This window comes from Sclerotinia sclerotiorum, genomic scaffold (genome assembly GCF_000146945.2).
Source record: "Sclerotinia sclerotiorum 1980 UF-70 scaffold_12 genomic scaffold, whole genome shotgun sequence".
Taxonomy (NCBI): Eukaryota; Fungi; Ascomycota; class Leotiomycetes; order Helotiales; family Sclerotiniaceae; genus Sclerotinia; species Sclerotinia sclerotiorum.
The window spans coordinates 820950-836157 of record NW_001820824.1 but is presented as its reverse complement, the minus strand read 5'-3'; the positions used below and the strand labels follow the sequence as shown (position 1 = coordinate 836157).

The following is a 15208-nucleotide window of genomic DNA, read 5'->3' as shown; positions in this document are numbered from 1 at the left end:
TGAGGTTAATAATTGATTTTATCTTAAGTCTAGTGCCCTACCTTCGGGCCACTCTTTTATATCAAAAATAACGATTCTCAATTATTCATAACTTTATAATTAATCAATTTAATTTGATACAATATAAATTAAAGATTTATTATATAATTAATAATATATTCTCGAAATTTATGTAATTGTGACGGAAACCCCTGCTTTCCTCCCACCCTTATTATATAAGAAACCTCAGGTACATTAACCATGTCCACACATGATACGATTACTCGGGATTAGTATACGATTTAGATGGTCTGAGGATCAGATCCGGACAAGTGCTAGGTACCAATGGTTATCGGTAAAGTAAGATCATTGGAGGGATAAATATGACTTCTTTTTGCCTAGCCATTGCGGCTAGGCCATTCATTTGTGTATATATAGAGTAGCTATCCCCATCTACAGGTGCTCTTCACATGTAGATTCTAAGTTAAATACAATTGCTGGTCAACAATTCTCGAGTTCAAATTCAAATACCGTACATTTCGTGGGTTATTTGATTCTCTGCTTCACTGGCCACGGCTCTAACGAGATTATCAGAATTCCTTGGCCATCTAGACATCGTCCCGTATCCGCCACCACTTTACTATAAACCCTGGAAGTCCCTGTCACCTATGGAGCGTCAGTGGGCCTTGGAAGAACTACAGAGTCTCAGCAAACTCCAAGCTCAATCAGCCATGAACAGTACCCCATCCAGTGCCCAGCAACCTAGAGAGTGGCGCTCTTGGAAAGATATGTAGCCATCGGAGAGAAAGAATGCGTTTTGGAAACTGCAGTTAGGTTCTTTTCATGACCTTATAAACATCCGCCTCTAATAATTTGACCATTAGAAAGAACATAAGGCTTTTGAAAGAGGAGAGGCCAAGCAGCAGCTTTCTGACATACCTGCTAACAGAATCATTGTCCTCGATGACGATGGCATAGTACAGAGCTCGGTAAGGACCAGATCACTGCCTTTGGTCAAACGCGAGACACGGATACAACAAGGAGCAATAAAGCAGGAAGTAATAGACCTAGGTGGCGGAGAGCAAGCTCTAGATCTTTCTCGTATGATAATGAAGCGAGATTTAAAGGAAGAACCAATCGAGCTTGACGATTTTCCATTCGCCTCCACAATTCGAAGACCTTCAGCTAAGAAACCTAGGATTCAGCAAGAAACTATTAACGTCGATGCAATCGAGCACAGTAAGATCAAACAAGTCATAGATGTTGATGCGATTGCTGACAACACCATTGTTCTGGAGAAGGAGTCTACGATCAAATATGATCTAACAGAGATCGATGATGATGTTATATTCACATCGCCGTTTCCAATTCCAGCCGTCAAGGACGAGGATTTCAATGACATAAATATGATGAAAGAAGTTCTACCGTTTGTTGAGGCAGACAGGGAGGAATTTGAATTTTACACTTGATTTTTTAATTCAAAGAGATGAAAATGTTAGCAGCAGCTTGTAATAGAGGCTTTATCGGTGGATCATAACAGGGCCTAAAGCTTCACAATAGGAATAGCTCAGGGCATGTGAGCTTCATTGTATTAACATTTCCGTTCTGTTTTGCACGAAGCAAAACGAATCATACATGACATGGATGGTGAATTATCTGGCATGATAATTCGATGTACCAACGAGAAAAATTTCATACAAACAAACCTAAGCAATTTAATTTGCCTTCCTGGGAAGTTAAAGAATATCAAAATTTGAACGCACCCAGGGTGTGACTTTAGTAACTCAATTTAGCCTAGATGCACTTTCCCCACCTCGATTTAACCCCGCGTTCCCATTCAACACGATGCATGACACTAAATATGAATATCTGTTGTCGGCAGATCATTCTCACGAGGTAAATATGTCATGATATAATCTACCAAAAGTAATGTAGGTGTTTTCCTTTTCCTCTTGATCCTACATCTTGAATTTTGTTTGCTGGCTCTATCTCAGATTCGCCTCAGTATTCTTCATTATGGCATCGCCAGAGCAATTAACATTAGGCTATGACACAAAGCATCCATTCTCAGTCATATCTCTCACTGATCGATCCTCTGTTCAAAATCTTCTAAAAAGCCTTCTTGATCCCCTCAAACCCCACTTTTCCCCGCAAAAAGCCTTGGTTCGTGTACCTGGCTCCACTGCTGTCCGCTTCGATGCGCGTGCTGCTGAGATTGAAGGATTTTGTCGACCACTATGGGGGTTAAGTTCGCTCTTGGCTGGAGGCGGTGAGTATAATGGGACGGAATGGTGGGTGGAAGGGTTGAAGAAAGGAACAGATCCGGAGAGTAAGGAGTATTGGGGAGAGCCTAGAGATAATGATCAAAGAATGGTGGAAATGTGTCCATTGGGATTTACATTGGCTGTTGCGCCAGTGTTCTGGGATAAGTTAAGTGAGAAAGAGAGAGGGAATGTGGAGACGTGGTTGGGCAACTCGATTAATAGTAAAAAGTGGGTTTTCATGGAGTTGTAGTTGAATGGAGCAAAGTGCTGATCAGTACTAGTATGCCGAACACAAATTGGTTATGGTTTCGAGTATTTGCAAACCTAGGACTGAAGAAGAATGGAGGGAAACACTCACAGGAGAAGATTGAGCAAGATATTGTTCACCTAAACTCTTTTTTCCGAGGAGAAGGATGGTCCAATGATGGACCTGAGGGGATTTGGCAACAAGATTATTACAGTGGAAGCTTTGCGATACAATTCCTTCAACTACTTTACGCAAAGCTGGCTGGCGATGAAGACCCAGCTAAAGCTGCGGAGTTCAAGAAACGAGCTCAAGATTATGCGTTGCACTTTGTTCATTACTTTGATGAAGAAGGAAGAGCCACACCTTTTGGAAGAAGTGTTGGATATCGATTTGCCATGGCTTCATTTTGGGGTGCTTTAGCATATGCCGATGTTGAACTACCAGAACCTTTGACATGGGGTATAGTTAAAGGATTGCTCCTGAGGAATCTTAGATGGTGGCAAACACAAGATCAAATATGGAGTCCAACTGGAACATTAACTGTAGGGTATTCCTTCCCAAACATGTTTATGTCGGAAAATTACAATTCACCAGGAAGTCCATACTGGGCATGTTTGGCATTCATTTGTTTGGCTGTTACCGAAGATCATCCGTTCTGGGCATCTGAAGAGGAACCCTACCCGACGAACCTGATTCCCAAGACCATAGCCTTGAAACATCCTGGACATATTATCAGCTATCTTGGAGGCCATAAGATGATTCTTTCTTCAGGTCAGGCATGTTCATATCCTATGAGAGGAACACATGCAAAATACGGATCCTTTGCGTACAGCAGCGCATATGGTTATTCTGTCCCTACAGGATGCTTTTCGCTAGAACAATTCGCATTAGCTTCACAGCTTGGCTTATCTGATGATGGAGGTGAAGTTTGGAAGACACGCCGAATTTGCGAGACAGCAGTTATCGAGACGCATGATGATCAACCAGTGTTGAAATCAATCTGGAAACCTTTCCCGGATGTGACTATCAAAACTTATCTCATTCCACCCGTAGAGGATACTCCAAACTGGCATCTTCGAGTTCATAAAATTGAAGCTGGCCGAAAAGTTATGACGGCAGATGGTGCATTCGCAATTTTTAATGAGCGAAAATCCGATGGACGCTACCTTGATCTTTATGATCCAGCTAAAAATGAAGGTACACTTCCCAAAATCATCGGAAACTACGACCTCAATACACCTGAAGGCAGTTCCCCAGGCTCAGCAGGTTCATTCGCTGTATCTAAGGGTGCTGTTGGGATAGTTGCGCTCGAGGACAATGGTGAAAGTAAGCGCACGGCGATGCTCGTTAATGCTGATCCAAATTCTAATTTGGTTGAAAGTCGCACGGTGATACCTACTTTACAGATCACGTTGGAAAAAGGGACTGTGACTTGGTTTGTTACCGGTATATATGCTAAGTCTTCTGGGGAAGCGAGAACTTATCTTGATGGGTGGAAAAACAGACCTGTAGTTCCTGGATGGCTGATAAATGAGATGAGAGGCAATTGAGTATTAGTTGGTAGACTTAGTAAGCTCTGTAGATGAAGACTCATAGTATCTATTTGGTCTGGGAAGTGCATTCCTAGATCATTTTGACTTCTCGTCTTATTTCTCAGAAAATAGTGTTACATAGCACAACGATATCTATCACTTCACTTAGTGTAAACCATACTCACATTAACAAACAATCCTTCCACAGATATCAAACATGAAATTGACACACACCGCATCCCCCAAATCTCTACCCCAAGTCTCTATTCTTTTATCCCAACACCCTCTTCATCCACAATTACCCCAAATCCCAGACCAACACAACAAGCTTTCCCCTCCCCATATGCGGGGTTCCCTACACCAAACCCCAAACAGAATAAAACGCACAAAAACGTTAGAGATACATATGCGCCCAGCCGGTTATTGATTCCAGAGATGGTCATGCAGAACCTACATTCGAAACTAAGATTGGTTGGATGAATACAAGGTGGGATTTTTCCGATGTAACGTCGGTTACTAGGGCGTCGGAAACCTGGGGGCGGGGCTTCGTGGGGTTTGAGAGGGCATGTTTTTGGCTGTGTTGGGTAATCTTTGGGTTAAGATGGAGAAGATAGATATGGGGATATGGAGATGCTGGTCTCGGTTGCTGAATGGAGAATGGTCTTTTTTTTCCTTTTCCTTTTGTCGTGGTGGGGGTGTGTGTAAATGAGGGGTTGTTATAGAGGTGTATTTGATTGCATTTTCGGTTTGAAGCTAGTTAAACCTCCGAAGGTACGACTTTTCTTCCTACGCGTTTGTGTTTTAAGTATACTTCGAGATTTTGACCTATTACCTGGTTTTGATGGGAAATACCCTCGCTGTCTTTAACAAGTCGAGTGTTTGTAGACATTACCGAATATAGTCATCAAGATGGCCGTCGGACTTGGCCAAAGATTTTTGATGAAGATTGTGAGGAATGAATCTATGAGAACGTATGTCCTGCACTTGGAACTATCTAGCTAAAGATGATGCTAACTTTATGCGACAGGGACCCGTAAGCATTCACAAGTTTGCGAGAAAATATCTCAAGACTAATTGGAACATCTGAATAGCCCCGAAATTTATGGATGGAGAGTTTTCTTCCTAGCAAGTTCTGGTACGTACACCATTCCTATCTAGAAAGAGAAGGGAATCGAAGATGATTTCAGCATATGTATTAACTTCTACACAGCTTGTTTCGGCGGTATGCTATTTGGTTGGGGTATGTTAGGACTTACCAATCGAAAGTTTAGAAAAGTATACTGATTTGTATGCAAAGATATTGGTACAATAGGAGGCGTAATTGTCATGCCTTCTTTCACCAAGTATTTTTCCTCTGATGTAATACCTGATGCAGAATTGACGTCGAGTAATAGGGCATATCATATCGACCACCTAAGCGACACTGCCCGCGCAAATCTGTTGTCAAATAGTGAGTTCACTCATGTTACTTATGGAATCTATATCTAAGGATAAATAGTTGTCAGTACGTTGCAAGCGGGTTGTTTCTTTGGATCATTGGTCGCATATTATGTTGCGGATCGATGGGGTCGAAAGGTAGGGGACTCTTAAAAGTTACATCCATGATAAGTTGTTTTACTAAACTCTCAAAGCCGGCGTTGCTCACTGCCGCGGGTGTTACGATTCTAGGAGTTGTTATTCAATGTGCAACACATGGGTATATGTAAGAAGTGCCAAGTTCTCCTTTCAAACTTAGTGCTAACTCGATGATAGCTCTGCTCTCTATGTTGGTAGACTCATTGCTGGATTGGGAGTAGGAGCTGCTAGTATGCTTACGCCTCTTTATGTGAGTTCTACTGAGTTTTCTCTCTATCAGAAACCTCGACTAGTCTAACGATCATCTATAGGTTAGTGAAAATGCGCCTAGAGCAATTAGAGGTGCTCTCACTGGGATGTATCAATTATTTATCGCTACCGGCACTATGCTGAGTTTTTGGATTAACTACGGCTCCTTACTGCATCTCAAAGGCGATGCTCCCTGGATCGGTAATCTGACCCCCGCCCCTTCTCGATACTGGAGTTTATGAGTAGGATACTTATATTTTATTTCTCCAGTTTCTCTTGCTCTTCAGATGTTACCGGCCATTTTACTACTCTTGGGAATTGCTCTGTGTCATGAATCTCCTCGGTGGTTGGCACGACAAGATAATTGGGAGAAAGCTACTGCGGTTTTATCAAAAGTGTCTAAGTAAGTTACTAGACTACTACTTGTCGGAACATTTAGGGGGCTGCTAACATATATGAGTCTACCCCCCGATCATCCCTATATCCGTATGGAACTCGAAGAAGTATACTCCCACCACCCAACTCCATATAATCATCTAACGATTTCCAGATGTCCGAGCAGCTCGAAAATGAACGTCGTCTCGTCGGCGGGGCCAGTTTCTTCGACCTCATGAAAGAAATGTGGACGATATCAGGAAACCGTAATCGGGCTTTAATATCCATCGGACTAATGATATGTCAACAAATGACCGGCACAAACGCCATAAACTACTACGCGCCGACCATCTTCCTCAATCTGGGGGTAAATTCCACAACTGCCGGACTCTTCGCAACAGGCATCTACGGCATTGTAAAAATGGCCACCTGTGCGGTATTCCTCCTCGTAGCGGCCGATTCTCTCGGAAGGAGAAAATCATTATTATGGACGAGTATTGCGCAGGGATGCGCCATGTTTGTGATTGGTTTTTATGTGAGGTTTGATCCGCCGCTCAAGGGTGCCACTATACCTCCCGTGGGATATTTCGCTCTGACGTGTATTTATCTATTTGCGGGATTTTTCCAGTTTGGATGGGGACCGTGTTGTTGGATTATTGTGAGTGAAATACCGGCTGCGAGACTGAGGGCTCTTAATGTGGCGATTGCGGCGGCAACGCAGTGGTTGTTTAATTTTGTCGTTGCGAAGGCCGTGCCTACCAGTGAGTTTCTGCTTTTCTTTTCCTGTTTTCTTCATTTCCCCCCCCCTCTTCCCGCCTGGCTCTCCCTCTATGTACTCGTCGCCCAATATCTCAAGAAAACGACCCTAATAAGAACAAAAAACAGTGCTCGTAACAGTCGGACGCGCAGGCTACGGAACCTACTTCATCTTCGGCTCTTTCTGCTTCAGCATGTTTTTCTTCGTATGGTTCCTAATCCCCGAAACCAAAGGTCTCTCACTTGAAAAAATGGACTCTCTATTTGGAATCACCGAAGTCGCGAATAAAGATATAGAATCTAATATTGGATCTGTTCGAGGTACCCACGCTATTGATGAGAAAGCTGTTATTGATATTCCTGAGATTGCGGATGAGAATGCAGGGAAGAGAGATGTGCAAAGGGGTGAATGTGTTGAACTTTCTGGTGTACCGAGTTCACAGGTTCGAGGACCTGAGATTTCGAGGGATGATGGTGGGGAGGAGAAGGAGATTGAATTGAGAGGCGGTCCCGGCGATGCGAGGGCGTTGACACCTACGAGACATTTTGTGGGGAAGGAGAAAGAGAAGGATAAGAATGAGACGGGGAGCGTGGGTGATCAAATGGGGTATTATTGTTAAGGGATTATTATTTGTGATGTGGTTCTTTTTGGAGGACATAATCTGGTTCGAGACCTTTTGATGATATGGTTGGGTGAGGCGACGGGTATTTTGAAATTTGAAAGAGAGGGGATTTGGCGAGAGGAGGTAACTTACGGGCACATATAATGAGATGTATGTGGATGAAAAGGCTCTTATATACCACTTTCCTTAAAGTACATCAAAAGAATATACTCGTTTAAAGCCCTTGCAGTATCGGATACTTGGTACTTTTGAAGACTCTCTAAAATTTAGGCCTATCCGCGCGCGGCAGCATGTCCTGCCGAGGCTCTCATGGATTTATAGACTGTTTACTTCCTATTATGCTCTAAGTTTTCATCTTCCTGGTTGTGGACTGTTGATCGTGTCAAACACCGGATTGACAGAAAGAAGATGTGGAGTGTTATACGTTTCAACCCTGACGAAGTGTCGCAAAGCGAAAAGCTTACGAATATCAAAATCTAAACTCCAAAGCAAGCATTAATCATCGCGAGTGGCATTACTCGTGAACATTTGCTCGCGTGGGCCCATCTTTTCCTCTTGACCTGTGAACGCCGTTCCTGAAAACGAAATTTATATTCGCCTCTTGTGCTTCGTTCATCTCCAGAATTCCACTAAACTTTATTCTCCCATTTTCTCATCCCAAGTGACTTATAAACACTTCTACAAAAAGGACGCCAAATCCTCTTCTCGCCATCAAAATGAACATATCCTAAGCCCAAAAGAGCACCACTTAAATGCGCCTACACAATCACGGATTAGTCACGAGCAACCCCTAAAATAAATCCAAAGGAATTCTTACCGCATGTGCCAATCTGAGCGTTTTGAATGCACCAAACATGCCAAGGAGATCAAATAACATAACTGCACTCAACAACTCTTGGGCCGCAAAAGGATATGGAATGAACATGATTTGGAATTGAGCTTCTGGGTGCTGTAAAGCAAAAGCACCAATTAGGGCAAAAACAGCACCACTCGCTCCCAAGAACGGTACCGCAGGGGTATTAGGACGAAATCTTGCACTTGAAGCTTGCGCCCAACTGCTAATGACACCCGTCGATAGATAGAAAGCCGTCATATGAGCAATACTCGATTTAAAAGTCGGATCTTGTCCTAGGGTTGGCATGAATGAATGGAATCCGTACATATTGAAACCTAAATGAATAAGAGATCCATGACCAAATACACATGTAAGTAACGTGAAGTTTCTATTTGTACCAGGAATATGCATGAAGATATTGCTCCACAATGCTGGTGTGAAGATACTTAGAGTATGAATTCCTATATTCGTAGCCATGACTGTGTAAGTAAACTTTTCGGATGGCATCAATTTCTCCCAGAACCTTTGGCGTCCCTCGGGGTTGAAAAGCTGGTTTACTGGTGGCCATGTGGTTGGTGCCCATAATATTCCAGGCGCATACTTCATTTCATGAATTTTTCGTCTCACATCGTACACGTTCTCCTTGTCTCTAGTGAACATTTCCATGAATTTGGGAGTTTCTTTCTTGAGATGCAAATTCTCGCATACAGCTGATGTGGTGTATATAGTACCGACTGCTAACAAGGTGAATATGGTCATGGCAGTGAGGTTGGTATGAACGGGAGGGCTAGGTGGGGGCGGGATATTAGAACTTTCTGACGAAGGATCGAGGGCATTTCTCAAAAATCCTGTGGATGTAAAACCCCTTTTGTTGAATGAACACCGAATTGGTGTGATGCGCGAAAGGATAGGACCACTCGGGGACCTGCAGAGCCCAATTCTTCGAAGCATTTCGGACGTTCAAGACGTGGAATTCAAGAGTATTTGATATGATACCAAAGAATAATCGGGGACTATTTTCGCATTTCGTAAATAGTCGTAAAAATTTATGGTTCGTATCATGTTGTGGTACGAATAAAGTGATGTTATGATTAGTTTCCTGGCGTCTCGTCCGCATGATTCAAGCTGGCACGTGATCAGTGATTTTCCTACTAGATTCGGAATTACACCGGCCCCGCCACCGGAGAGGCTTGTCTCCCCTTTACCAACCGAATAATTGTACATGAAATCATTATCTCAACAATTCAGAACTAAAAATGACATCATTCTAATATATAATTCAAATTTTATTAAATTCTATTTACTCGTTATGGAGTTATTGGTAGGTAGAAATGATGATTTTTGATGTAAAAGGGTGGCCGAAAAGTAGGGTACTAGACTTAACATTGGGATAGATGCAGTGGTACGTGGATAAATATATAGTGGTGAAAGCGAAGGAGGTAACCCACTTGTCCAGGTCAATGATTGGAATATTTGGAGATTTGGTGGTTTCATTATTGGCCGAGTTATGACAGAACAATCGGGTGTCAGTTTTACAAAACTTCAATGGATTGGCTGCTACAGAATTATCAATATCTATAGAATTCGACGGTCGTTGTTCTTAAGGTCTAGATGGTTTAGATTTAAAATTTGCGAAGTTCAAGGCTTGTTCTACGCACTGATTAGAAATTTGTGCTAGTCCGCTTCTTAAGGGAGTCTCCATGAACGATTTCTTGGCTAGTGAAGTTCGTTTTGATCTACACAAATCCATGAAGCCAGAAGGCCGTTTGGATGCTTTAATAGTAGGCTCAAATTTTATCTTAGGTTGCAAAGTAGCGGTCGAACTATATAATTCAAAATTGCAGGCCTCTTTGGATGCACATTCTGTGACGCCTTTTTCAATCTGGCTCTCGAAGTAGGAACATGTCGATGAAGGAGTGTTGAAAGCTTTTGAAGAAGGTGAGCTCGAGACATTCCTCACAATTGCGATCCTTGATGTGAGTTGAATCTGTGCAGATCCACCTGCCAAGGAATTCATGCTTTGGGAAGTTTGCTCATTCTGTGGTTGAGAAGCAATATCTGGCCCATGGTCTACAGCTCGTTCTGGCTTTGGACGGGCACTGCTAATCCTCAACCACGAACGAGACGGGATTCGTGTATTCTCTGAGGGCTTCTTCAATTTTCCAGGTCGGTTTTCGAAATTGATAGCATTGTTCTCAGACTTGCCAACAGCCTCTGAATCCTGGGGTATCTCTCCCTTGTCAAGATATTGGCGCCTCTCCAGTTATTGAATGGGTTTGTGGTCTATAACGCTATCTATCGATTGCACATAACTGTAACTTTTTAAATGCTCTCGGTATTTCATAAAAGTAGTTTACCTCATGAGCGCCAGCAATCTGGTGTTTTCTTGCGGAGCTCATTTTTAAGTGCATCAGTAGCTGCTTTCTTAGGCTTCGGTCAATCGCTTTGTAATGATGTGGCCATATTTGCAGAAAATCATGTTTCTGAGTACAAGGTCAGTACAACACATTTTAGAAATGTTACGAAAGGTCCACCTACTAAAAGTTCTCCATGTGCTGTGTCTCGTTCCGTGGGAGTCAATAAAAGCCAAGCTTGTCGGATTGAAGCGATAGGGGTCTGCATAGTCAATAGACTCAATCGAAATCTTCCCATCTTTCTTACTTACTTCCTCGGCATCAGATTTTGGATATTTCTTCAGATCAAGCTTCCGGAATGAACATCTGAAATGATGAACCGTGTGAGCTCGCCTGTTTCTCGGGCTTTCTTCCCGACTTCCATATACTCATCAAGATAATTTTATCTGCTAATGTTGAAAAGTATGGGGAGTTTCCAATGGCGGAGGGAAAAACGTTCATACGACTCCCCAAAACTTGCCTCCATTATGTAGTTTCGTTCCTAAATCGACGTGAAATTCCGGGCGTTAATTTGGAAATTGTTAAGATAGCGAAGCCGTGATAAAGTTCTGACGTGTGGTGAAGTATGAAAAGATTCTCGGAGCAGGAATGCTTAGGTAGTTTTTAAATTGTCGATGACTGATTGCTCATACAAAATATGGTGCGGCAAAGAAAGATTTTGCTTTGTTCAAAGAGCGCAGGAAGTCATTTATTAGCTATATCTCATGTTTAAATATAAGTGCTTTGAACGATGTGAAAGTGAACGAAAAATTGTTGGTATTAAATCTAAGAAATAGGAGATTTGTGTAAAAGACGATACCAAGAGTTTTAGGTACGGAGAGAACAACGGGTAACAGCAAGGAAAATACTATCTATAAGATTGAAGGGAAGAAGGGTTTGATAATATTGTAGAATAGAGGGAGAAGAGAGGGAGAAGCATAGAAGAAGAAAAAGGAATTAATGGTAGATTATATAGTCAGAATAGAGCAAGGTGAATTGATGCTGCAGCAGAACAATACAGCTCGGTTAGCTTGGAGCGCACTTAAAAGTGAGATCCAAGATGCTGGCATCTGATAGTGCTACCACATGTTAAATTGATCTTCTCAGCCCACCCCATGTCATCTTTGAAACGGTCTCTAATTTTTGAACCATTGAGAGGGACATAAGAATACCTCAAATTACACCATTTTCCTTCTTCCTGCTCCTCTCGTTTCTATGACATCAAATCATAAATGACTGGGATGAGATTATATATCAATTCCGACAGGCTCATGCTTCAGATCCTTAAGCACGAGAAACACCGCACCGAACAACAGTGTTTATGCATATGGTTAGATTATTGTCTGCTCGAGATGTATCCGCAAAATGCAGGGGAGTGACAGGCACACCTTTTCAATTTATCCACTCCTTTCACTTCCTTGCGTCTTCTTATCGAGGTTCAATGTTCTTACCATAGAACCTTTCCAGATTACCAGTACTCAAAGAATCGGATAATGAATGAAGCTATGGAACATGTTGACGACTTGTACTATAGAAGATATAGTCGAAGCATGCTTCGCCAATTCACACATCTGCAACATCCTTAGCAACTCGAATTAACTTATATATCGCAGCCGCAAAGCCTTACTCAGTCGATCAGATTTGAATCCCAAAATTAATGCAGTGCTCACACACATTAACAAACTCTTTTACAAGACTTATAAGATTTTACCTCAAAACCAATATGTGTATGAACACTATCCGGACATAATTGATATTTGCTCGTCAACTACCCCTCGCGCAGATCTGCCTGATTTTGGCATGTGCAAGGCTATATTTCTATCGTAATGGATTCTTAGAGTACAAGAAGGATACGCTAAGGCAAATATGGTGATACTTTGCCATTCTCCATTGTTCCTTTTAAAGCTGATCCATATCCATTTGATTTCTATTGGGTTTCTTGAGACCAGAAAGAGCATTAGATTGAATTGATTTACTAGCTAAGCAGTTAAGCTGCGAGTATATATTCAAAAAGTGAAGGAATAGGCTTAGGTATTCGGCCTTCGGAATTAAAGTGCTTTGAAATCAAAATATTGAAAGCAAACAAACAGCATAGCAAAAAGGAAAGAATGAATTTAAAAGTTGAGTTTTGTTTGCTCCTTATATGCATCATGCAATATATATGCATATGCTGCCCAGATCCCAGGAGGTCAACAATTTCCCAGCAAAGCTAACTCGTTTAAAGTGAGATGGTGGTTCTTGAGCTTTGAAGGCCACAATGACGAGTAACTTTACTCTTGTGGCTTAAAACTTGTTGTCTTACACTCATAAAACAATAGAAATATGTTAAAAACTACCGAATAAGGTAACATACCCGCTTCTGTTATTACTTAGATATGTGCTGTGGGAAACCTTAAGAGACTTCCACCCCTCACCAAAAGCCCTATGGATATTTCTATCACAGCGGTCAGAACTGCTTGTATCTGCCCACTTTATATAAAAGTATTAGGATTTCACGTCTTTCAGTATTGTTAAACGGTTTGAGGTGATGATTTTTATTTACAGATAAAGTAGGAACGCAGTGACAACCTTAAACCTTACATCACCATCAAAAAGGCCCGGAAATACGTTTTTGCGCGCGGACCTGTTCTGAGCCGGATCACTCCAAACAGCTTTCCCTTCAATAACTCCACAACCATATATGCAAAATTCACCCTCAACAGCCTGATCACTTTCTCTAATCTCACGATCATTCAACTTTCACGCTCATTCTCTTCAGGATTGCCCGGACCCCTCATAGGATTTTTCAAACCACCAACTACATCCATTCAATCCCACGTCCTCTAATACGCAAACCCAGATCACACGCACCTCAACCCATTCACCTCCACCCAATACAAAAATGTCCTTCGAATCTCCGCTGCCCCCATATAATGCCTCTGACCCTACAGCCACCTTCCTCAATTCCTCATGTCTGGACCTCCTCCTTATTGAACTCGTTCCTCTAGCCTACCGTACTGTTCACGAACTTGATGCGCCAGCCTCTTCTTCCTCCTCTTCTCCCAATCCTTCACAACCCCCGAAAATGGAAGAAGATGAGGAACGGGACCGTGTCTTTTTCCGCCTGGAAAGTCTTGGATATCGTGTTGGTTTAGGTTTAGTCGAGAGATTTAGTAAAGATCGCCCGCGGTTTACGGATACTTTGGATGTGATTAAGTTTCTGTGTAAAGATTTATGGATGTTGGTTTTTAGGAAACAGATTGATAATTTGAAAACGAATCATCGGGTACTTAGCTCCTTGCTACTTTCATCTTTTTGTTTTATTTTCAGGAGATAAATGAGTCCTAACACAGTGTAGGGAGTCTATGTCCTAACAGATCATTCATTCCGTCCCTTTGCGCGCATGAGTACGGAGCCAGGTGGAAATGCACTTTTACGGGCACAACCTGTTAGTTCCACTCTATTCCCACATTGCCTTGAAGTGCATACAAACAATCAACTAACAGTCTGAAATACAGTTCTTATACTTCCCCTGCGGCATAATTCGTGGAGCCCTCGCTTCAATGGGTATAAATGCCACCGTTCAAGCGGAAACAACCGAATTACCGGGTGCTACATTTCAGATTAAGAGTATTGTTAATACTACCACCGGAAAATGATAATTACGTTTGGATCCCGGGAAAAGGATATAACACATCTGCTGAAGCCATCAGAAACAGCATGAGGTCATGCCGCTTCCATGGAGGCAAGGGATTGGCTCAAAGAGAGTCCTAGTGTGCATAAATGACCAAGTCACGAACGCCAAGAGAACGAGGAAAAGAAAGATATCCAGTACCACAATGTACATCACAGTACGATAATTTTTGGCAATTTAGCGAAATGTCATGGCATTGAATGGTGGGGTTTGGGGGGTTCATAGCAAGGAGTCATAGGACAGAGCAGGACGAATCAGAAACTGAAGGTCTCTGAGGATAGATAGACATAACATGTCACCAATATACCGCGGCTTTATTGGGGATGGACCAGTGATAGAGATGACCTCCGAAGCAGGGACTTGATATTCAGATATGAATATGAGAATTCATACATGTTGAATAGACGAGAATACCAGAAAATCTTAATATCATACTTTACTAAAATTGAAATCAATTGCTACCTTGATCTACATCCAATAATATTCCTCACCTATCTCATATTCTACATCTCATACTTCATATCTGACACCTTATTTTTCACATCACACCCTCAATCCTAGTCTGATTGCTTTGGCCGAAAAATCCCTTAGGCCAGCCCTCCTGTTCGTTCCAATGACTAGAGGAAAGGAAAGATGGGGAGAAGAGTGTAACGATACTGTACTGGAGGCAGCGGCTGCCTGAGGTTCGTCTGGTTGGTAGCTGTGGG

The 15208-nt window shown here is 42.2% G+C and overlaps 7 protein-coding genes across 7 annotated transcripts; 5 read left to right on the top strand and 2 right to left on the bottom strand.

The window, feature by feature from the left end:
* Positions 1 to 324: 324 nt before the first annotated feature.
* SS1G_08984 (predicted protein) lies at positions 325 to 1448 on the top strand (the record flags this gene model as incomplete). The annotated part of the gene is made up of 3 exons (XM_001590170.1): positions 325 to 334; positions 574 to 658; positions 929 to 1448. The coding sequence occupies 3 exons, from the start codon at positions 325 to 327 to the stop codon at positions 1446 to 1448; spliced, it is 615 nt and encodes a 204-aa protein (XP_001590220.1).
* Positions 1449 to 1995: 547 nt separating this feature from the next.
* SS1G_08983 (hypothetical protein) lies at positions 1996 to 4040 on the top strand (the record flags this gene model as incomplete). Its single annotated transcript, XM_001590169.1, has 2 exons — positions 1996 to 2471; positions 2525 to 4040. The coding sequence occupies 2 exons, from the start codon at positions 1996 to 1998 to the stop codon at positions 4038 to 4040; spliced, it is 1992 nt and encodes a 663-aa protein (XP_001590219.1).
* Positions 4041 to 4931: 891 nt separating this feature from the next.
* SS1G_08982 (hypothetical protein) lies at positions 4932 to 6088 on the top strand (the record flags this gene model as incomplete). The annotated part of the gene is made up of 7 exons (XM_001590168.1): positions 4932 to 4993; positions 5114 to 5157; positions 5233 to 5262; positions 5320 to 5472; positions 5691 to 5724; positions 5775 to 5847; positions 5909 to 6088. 7 exons carry the CDS (start codon positions 4932 to 4934, stop codon positions 6086 to 6088), a joined length of 576 nt encoding a protein of 191 aa, XP_001590218.1.
* A 308-nt stretch (positions 6089 to 6396) lies between these two features.
* SS1G_08981 (hypothetical protein) lies at positions 6397 to 7597 on the top strand (the record flags this gene model as incomplete). Its single annotated transcript, XM_001590167.1, has 2 exons — positions 6397 to 6982; positions 7107 to 7597. The coding sequence occupies 2 exons, from the start codon at positions 6397 to 6399 to the stop codon at positions 7595 to 7597; spliced, it is 1077 nt and encodes a 358-aa protein (XP_001590217.1).
* Positions 7598 to 8229: 632 nt separating this feature from the next.
* On the bottom strand, positions 8230 to 9194 carry SS1G_08980 (predicted protein; the record flags this gene model as incomplete). Its single annotated transcript, XM_001590166.1, has 2 exons — positions 8230 to 8358; positions 8418 to 9194. The coding sequence occupies 2 exons, from the start codon at positions 9192 to 9194 to the stop codon at positions 8230 to 8232; spliced, it is 906 nt and encodes a 301-aa protein (XP_001590216.1).
* Positions 9195 to 10035: 841 nt separating this feature from the next.
* Positions 10036 to 11315, bottom strand: SS1G_08979 (predicted protein; the record flags this gene model as incomplete). Its single annotated transcript, XM_001590165.1, has 3 exons — positions 10036 to 10649; positions 10974 to 11155; positions 11293 to 11315. The coding sequence occupies 3 exons, from the start codon at positions 11313 to 11315 to the stop codon at positions 10036 to 10038; spliced, it is 819 nt and encodes a 272-aa protein (XP_001590215.1).
* A 2394-nt stretch (positions 11316 to 13709) lies between these two features.
* Positions 13710 to 14144, top strand: SS1G_08978 (hypothetical protein; the record flags this gene model as incomplete). The annotated part of the gene is made up of 1 exon (XM_001590164.1): positions 13710 to 14144. One exon carries the CDS (start codon positions 13710 to 13712, stop codon positions 14142 to 14144), a length of 435 nt encoding a protein of 144 aa, XP_001590214.1.
* Positions 14145 to 15208: the final 1064 nt, after the last annotated feature.